The 8,310-nt window shown below is 35.7% G+C and overlaps 1 protein-coding gene across 3 annotated transcripts in view; it reads right to left on the bottom strand.

Moving 5' to 3' along the window:
• The window catches only part of LOC107687568 (PHD finger protein 21B-like), a 66,786-nt gene that overhangs the window by 13,817 nt on the left and 44,659 nt on the right, over window positions 1-8,310 (bottom strand). For all 3 annotated transcript variants that reach the window (XM_016484955.1, XM_016484953.1, XM_016484954.1), the window contains exon 2: window positions 7,380-7,601. In XM_016484955.1, coding sequence (XP_016340441.1) covers window positions 7,380-7,487 — 108 coding nt within the window. In that variant the 5' untranslated portion in view covers window positions 7,488-7,601. The remainder of the gene's footprint in view (window positions 1-7,379; window positions 7,602-8,310) is intronic.

Here is an 8,310-nt window from a genome sequence, read left to right as displayed (position 1 = left end):
TTTATTTATTATGTATATATAAATACACACACATACAGTATATATTTTGAAAATATTTACATGTATATACATGTATATTATTATATTTTATATTATATATAAATATTTTTTACATATAAACAACATATTTTTCTTAAATATATACATGCATGTGTTTGTATTTATATATACATAATAAATATACACAGTACACACTCAGATATTATGTAAACAACAACTTTTATTTTGGATGCGATTAATCGCGATTAATCGTTTGACAGCACTAGTTTTAACTTAACATTTTAACATGTTAAGTTCGCAGTAGTCACTTGTAATCACATGTTGACTGATGAATAAAGACGAGAAGTTTGAGCTCTGTAATGTCACTTCATTTTTTTAATTTTAATAATTTATTCATTTAGTTTTGTATTTTAATGTTTTATTAAGACCTTGAGTACCATATTGCTTAAATAAGGACTAATAAGGACACTTGTGGAGATTTAACCCCTCAGCCATATATAATAGCATTATAAATACACTCTAAATATTAAATTTGCTTCTAAAGCTTTAGTTTGCTGTAGACGCTGTAATGTCATCCATGGCCGCAGTGAGCACCAATTTTGCACTTCATGTCCTGCTGTCACAGGGGTCTTATATAACCAGAAGAATACAAGACAAAAGAGTTTGAGACGTACTGCTTTAAAATCCCTCTCAGTCACTCATCTCAGTCTACTGTGCAGTAGCGAACCGACATGAGGAGGTGGGGCAGCCTGCGGCCTGTTCCCATGACAACGGTCCGGATGAAATGTCTTGCTCCGTCAGGGCTGTGATTTTAGTAATTGCTGAATCCCAGCAGAGAGAGAGAGAGAGACAGCAGTAACCTTGAGCTGCAGCATTCAGCTTGTATTTTGTGAAAGTACTGAATTAAACAGCAGGCCTGCAGTGAATTACCCATCAGCCCCTGCAGCTGCCATAAGAACGAAATGTCAGGTGAACGCTAACAATTCTGCTCTTTCCTGGAACGTCACGGACCGTTTGAGGATTCAGAGGCCTGATTAGACATGTGTAGGAGTGAAATGAGTGTAAAAGACTCCTCACACAATGAGGAACAAGACTGAAACATTTCCAACAGGAATTTATGAACAGTCAGAAGCTATAAAGCTTATTCTGGCCTGGAGCCCTATTATGCTTTGTAATGGTAAAGTGAAGCACCTATTTTTAGCTGTTTATCAGAACATTTCAAATGCAATAAGTCTATTTTTGGGGTCCATAAAAGAAATAAAGTAATTTAGGTTTGGAATGGCACAAGTGTGAGTTGTCATAAATCTTATAGCTGTTTAAACAACTGCTGTAATCACTGACAGACAAATCTGACATTTTTATTATACTGTATGAAACATTCTGTGTGGCCTTATATGTCTTAATGTTATGAAAACAAAACACTTTTACTAAGTGTTTAAGTATTTTGCTTGTTTTCCAGTAAAATAACTTCAAATCTTTAAGATTAATTTAGTTGTCAAGCAACACCACAGAAGATATTAAGCTTTGTTACGAGTTCAAAACATACCACCAAATTAATTCAAGAAAATTCTGATTCTACGATTCATCAATCAATAAAAAATGCAAGTCTTCTCATAGCATTTTTAGCAAAATTCTGTAGTAAAAATGTATATATTGTTGTTTGTTATATTGTTATAAACACGTTTTTCTTTGTTCAGCTGCTAAAATATCTACAGAAAACAGTTATATGACAGAATATTAGTTCACTACTTTTCTCACATTACAAGCAATATAAAAAGAAATAACCAAAAAACTGTGCATGACGAAACCTAAATAGCTCTTAACACAGAAGTTCCTATGATAATAATGTCACATTAAAAAAATGACTTGTATATCCTCTCTCACCAGTGGTCCAATACCAGAAAACACCACATGGAGGCGCTGTGAGCAGTTAAAATACTATAGTTAATAAAGCCACTTTCTTCAGCCATTTGGCCTAAGAGGAAATGACACTTACGGATGAGTGTTTTATAGACAGAGAGGGAAAACTACAGTGACATTTATCTCGATACAGTTGGACCCAAAGCATATACATTATATTTGTTTTTCCTTCCTCTACTGAAAAGGACAGTTGGCTTCAACCATGGAGACAGACAAACAACAAACCTTAAAAAGGTAACATTAAACTAACGTCTATTATTTCACAGTATTAAATAAAAAAAAACATAACCTTACATGTTAACTGAACCAGGATAGTAATAATCTTTTGGAAATTAAATGAAGCAGTCAAAATGTGTCATCAGAACAACCCTGTGCTTTTCTCTCCACAAATGTAGACGCTGTGAAATTCAATTAACACTTGACACTTGCCGTGTCACTGGTGTGTGGGAGTTATTAGTGATGCTTTTTGGACCGGAGTGTGCTACTGTGGCTGTTTGTAGCACAGCACCCCAATGCTGACTTATCAGCAGGGCATAAACATCGGCACAGAGCCCATCTCCATTTAGGCGGCTCCACTGTAAGGCTACACTAGATACAACTGGAAGCGTCAAAACTGAAGATCATGTCAAAACATTTACTAACACTGATGAGTGGAAAAGAAGGCAGGGTTTTGACACGGGTTTTAAATTTGAACTTTAAATTCGACACAGCATCTTAAAGACAGTGTTCATGCGTGAGGTGAGCGAGATGTGGCAAAATGGTTAAAGACTGCCATCTAGGACATGTTTACATAAAAAAATAAAAAAATCTTTAATGTAGTGCAGTGAAACACAAAAATGCATTTTGTGTGAACCAAACATAAAACTTTTCATGGTTAAAATATTTTACAGTTAAATAAGATGCTCTTTCCTTGTCCCTATCTATTAATTTACTTAAAAATATAGATTAAAAATATAATTAATATATAAAATGACTTAAAATACACTTGTTTACGCTTCTGATATTTTGTATTATTAAAATTTGTATAATTTCATATTTAAGCATGTCAAATCAAAGTCACACGGTGCAACCAACAGGCAAAAACAAACAAACAAACAAACAAAAACCCCCATAAAAACCATAGAGGACCCTCATGGGCAGAGTTTAGGACCTGCAAAGTTTAGATCCAAGCCCAATCAAACACCTGACAGTTATTTTCAAGTAATCCTGAAGATTTTGGTAAAGTTTTTTAAACTGTTTTATTATTGTTGGACCTAGACAATGCAAAATAGTGGACGTCGAGGGCTCGAGTTGCTCACCCCTGCTTAGGACTGTGTGTCAAGGTCAATTACATAATTTTTACTTTTTTTGAAAAAGCAAGGTTATTTCAGGTTGTAAATTGTCATGTTGTGACTGGCCAAATATTTATGATATTAATAAATAATTCAATATTTGTACACAATATTCTTTCCCCTTAAAATAATAATAAAGATGAACATTTACATGTGTTCATTTAGCAGAAGCTTTTATCCAAAGCGACCTAAAAATGAGGAATACAGCCAGTGATTCATCTTAAGGAGGCGATAAAATGAGAAGTGCTCACAAACATTGACCAGAATAATAGAAATTAGAACAGGGAGGGAAATAACTCTGCCTTACTCTGGCAGACTTTAAAAGCACCTAATGAACAAGTGATTTTATGCCATTTTTTGAGTCACAAAACTGTATGTTTCAACAATGGTAATTAAATCTATTCAACTGATTCCTGGAAACCAACATCAAGAATTTCCACTCGAAATAAGTCTCTTTTGTTTGGCATTGACATCACTGGGAAACAGCAGAGAAATACTTCTGACTGCTGCCTAACAAAAGTAAAGACATCTGCAGAAGAAGAGTCAGGGGGAGGTTGAAAATAAGCAGACAGAAGAACGACCTTTCTGAAAGATGTGCTGCTGGACTTAGAAGAGTCAGGGGATAATGAACCCAATCTCTGAGCTCAATCTGTTGCCTAATATTCCTCTTTTGTGTTTCCTGTGTTGAAATACATGTTGCCTCCTGAAGCAACCTTTTACATTGTTCATCTCATTTGCACATGGACACTAATAATCATGTTATTACATGCATTATTTGAGGTCTAATTTAATAATACACGTACATATTATTCATACATTGTTTTACAGGCGAATAATAGGAAAAGAAACCCTAATAATAAGATTAAGTTATAACACTCCAGCTATACAAATTGTTTTGAAATAAAAATGCTGTAGTGATGTTTTTAAATCTGTGAACATTTACTGTGTGCTTTTAATTTACATTTATGCAGCAGATGCTATTATCCAAATCATCTTACATTGCATTCAAGGTATACATTTCTTGCTTTCCCTCAGAATTGAACTTTTAACCTTGAGATTTGATAGTGAACATGTACTACTGTTTGGGCTACAGGAAATCCTGGCTTGTTTCATCCGTTCAAACTATACATAATTTGATCTATCATTCTAGATCTAACATTCAAACATAGATATTTGACTAAATGCTTTTACCATCAAATTCTTAATTTTGACAAGCTATTTGATCTTTTTAACATTCTAACATTTACAAATATTACAGCAATAATAAAACTTTTTTTACATTCCCTGCATGCTTTTACTATCCAGTTCTACAAACTTTTTTTTCAATAAAAAATGATATTCTTTACAAATTTGTTTTAAATTTGCAGTATACTTGTCTAATCTATTTGATCCTTTAAAAAGGTATATCATTCAAAAGACTCTCAACAATTATGCTACACTGTTCACTGGCGATGTGCAAGTCCAATCATATAAACTTTGGTAAAGATGTTGCTAATTCTTATAACAAAACATTAAAAATCCTCACGAACTACAACTATTGGATGTTTTATCCTTGTTGTTTTTGTAGCTTGTAAAACTGCTTCATATGGTACATGTGTGCTGAAATTATGCTGTTAGTATGTGCATCCACACCGGACCACAATCCACGTATTATCCGGCTCCAAATGACTGGCCAGGTGGTCTGAGATGTCTCCCCCTTCCCGTATTCATCAACAAAACAAAAAGGCTGTGATTGGTTCTCCTCCTCCAGTCTGATGGGTGTTTTAGGGTTTGAATCAGTGGGCAGCTGGGAGAGCTGAAAACAGCTTCACTCTCCCAAACAATACAGCCATAAAAAGCAGTAAAACAATCCCAGCGTTCCAGCATGAAGGAGGGGGAAGGGAGAGAGTAGGGGGAGGAAGAGTGAAAGAAGCAGTGGAGGGGGTGACTACTCATGCGAATAAAGAGTCTTTTCTGTTGGGAAGGTCTTTGCTATTATTTATGAAGACCTGCACCAGGACACACTCCAACCAGAGCAGTCAATATTTTTCATCTGATATAAACAATGAGGCAACGGGTGACTGTAAAATAGGTTGGAACATTGTACCTGTTCACCCAAACAACGAAAATATTGTGTTTTGTTTACAGAAGTTTGTGAACAGATTATTTCAGTGTTCTTATGGTTGACTGTTTTTATAAGTGTGAGCAGCAAAAGTACAATGTGTTGCAATACTGCACTTTGAGTGTGTCCAGTGTTGTATGATCTCTAAGCAAATAAATCACTGAAAATATATAGATTTTTTGTTTGTAGAAGTTTGTGGACAAACACGTTTAATGTTTTGTTGGCTGAGCATAATACAACCAACAACACAAGGCAAGACAGTACTGTGAGTAAGTGATTGAAGAACAATACTCGTAATACAGTCATACCTTGCTGCAATTTTCAACAACACACGCCAAACATCTTCCCAAACTTGTTATGAGAAGTATTTAATAACCCGTTTTCCAAAAAAGAGAGCCATGTATAAATAAACCATATATTGCTGAGACTGTGTGTTTATTGTCTTTATGTTTAATCAAAGCGTTTCTCTTTACTTTTAATTTAGCTACAGCGATAGCTCAATGTCTTCATCCATATAAGGGATCTCCTGGAACGTCAGAAGATACATTACTTCTGTGAGGCACCTTCCAGCTTCCAGTATGAATGACATTTTACATGTTTAGCACTCAATAATGCTCACACTGACCTATTTTGGGTAAAAATAGGAAAAATACAATTTCTCTCGAAATAAATTTGAAATAAACATGAGAGAATCCAAATGATCATACTTTTGGATGAAAAGGGACGTTTAGAAGATGATTCTGAGAAGTGTACAGAAATTTTTTTCTAAGTGGATGTAAAAGAGGCTCACATTTCATATTTAAGACATGGATGCCTGACCTCCTGACAAAAAGTAAGAAATTGTTGTCATATAGGTCTAGTTCATAATAATATAATATTTTATAACAAAACATTAATGCCTTTTCCCACTGAACACAAAAATTCAGCGCGAATGTTCGGCACGATGACTCTTTTGAATCGAAACAATAGATCCCTATGGGGCTATTCACACCAGGCGCAAAAAAGCAAGGATTTTTTTTCCGTCCCGTGTGTCGATTTTTTTCCCCATTGCTCCGCGATGAAATGGGCCATCCAATTAGATTTGAGCTAAGATCACTTGCCCGGAGCAGCAGCTCTTGCACAAAAAGGCGAGAGTGGTGGCGCTGTTTCGAAAACCAGTGTAAACAAACACCGAAGAAGAGTAGGCTATTCCGATAGTGTATGCCGAGTTCTTGTTATCATTGGTATCTGAGAACAGATTTATTCTCACATGTTCTTAATATAATTTCTATTAATTCTCCACTGAATTATGTGATCTGGAGAGCACTGTCTGTTTTTGTGACAAATGACAAGCAGTGTAGCGTTTTTAAGCATACAAAGAGTGCATGTCTGCCTATTATAGAATCAAAATCAACTACAGATCACAATCGGAAGTTATTACAAGCACTCGATGATGGTTTAAAGTGGGTTTTAAGCAAATACATGAATAATTACATACATTTTCAAGTGTAGCTTGAAGCTAATTGTACCTCTAATTATATTTTAGGATGTATTCTTGTAAGCATTATAGATATTCTTGTGTAGAACCAAACTTTATGTATCTTAATTTAATGCTGTATATTGGAACAGCCGATGATGTTAATCCATATACGAAATACATATCTGAGGAAAAATGCATTGTTAGTCAGCGCCACCTAGCGTGCAGGATTGAATTAGAAGAAGGTGATCAATTGTTTCGCTGGCGATTCGCCACGCTTTTTCGCATCGCGCTCAATGTGAAACGGCCGTTAGACCTTTCTTATGGTTTATAGTTATAGGCCCCTCCATGTTAACAGATCAGTACTTCCAGGCAGAACTGACCAACATAAAGAAGGCCACATGGCTGAATGTATCTGTATGATGCTGTGCATTACTATAATAATTTCGTGAGGTGGAGGGTCTGTTCCTTTTTCACGCTAAAGTATTTCAGAATGCTGTACTAAATATGTGTGGATGGATTTATTGTACCTGTGGCTGGCTGATGTTAGTATAGTGTTGTGTAGTTGTACCTGTGAGCAGCTGATGTGCTGTCCAGCGGGTGTTTGGAGGTTGATGGGGGACGTCTGGAGCTTCTCAGAACGCAACGCCTTTTGTCCATTAATGTGTGCTGTCACCATGGAAACGGGAGACTTTGCTGGCACCACAGAGATGGCGATGCTCTGGCTGGGTGGCTTGATGAGGGCGAGGGGTTTGGCGCCTGTCCCCACAGGACAACTTCTGATAGCGAGCTTCTGTCGCACAAAACACACAAACAGCAACGGGTCATTAACCCTGAAAACACTGATAACCTTAAGACCTCTGCACTGGATTAAAACTTTAATGGTAGATCTAACAGGAGTTTTCTTTTTGAACCAGCGCCATTCATGTCAGTTGCGTACAGGCATGCTAATTATCATGAATAATCAAAGTATTCGCCCAATTTCCAGCACACAAGCAGCTCGTACATAATGAAGAGATGAAATATAAAATGCGAGGCTGCTTTGATTCTTGTTTGTGCTCTTGCATCAGCTCAAGTTCAGGGACTCGGATTTAAGCGTGCACTTTAATGCAAGTGTGTTTATTTGTTGTTCAAAGTCTTCTTCCATTTCCACTCATTTACCGTGGGAAATAATACAGCAGGTGATCAAACAGTCTTTAAAAGCAGAAAGTAGAGCAGCATTCAATTTCAAGTGTGTGTTGTGTAGAGTCGAGCATGGCATTTTTATGTATAAACTTCATATATGTGCTATTTTCAAATTATCTTGAAGTGAATTCAACAGCTTTGCTACACAATGAAATGTATCTTGTTTTTAGGAATTCTAGGAAAACAAGTACAAGCTTTAAGCATGAATCATAAACTAAAGTTCTTTAAGGTTCATGATTATAACAAAAAAAACTATTATAAAAATTAATATTAATGCTTCTAAAATGTATACATTTTATAAACATGATCAATATTAT

This window comes from Sinocyclocheilus anshuiensis, unplaced genomic scaffold, assembly GCF_001515605.1.
Source record: "Sinocyclocheilus anshuiensis isolate Anshui unplaced genomic scaffold, SAMN03320099.WGS_v1.1 scaffold233, whole genome shotgun sequence".
Lineage (NCBI taxonomy): Eukaryota > Metazoa > Chordata > Actinopteri > Cypriniformes > Cyprinidae > Sinocyclocheilus > Sinocyclocheilus anshuiensis.
Note: the sequence above shows the minus strand (reverse complement) of the source record. Positions and strands in the feature narration are given on the sequence as shown.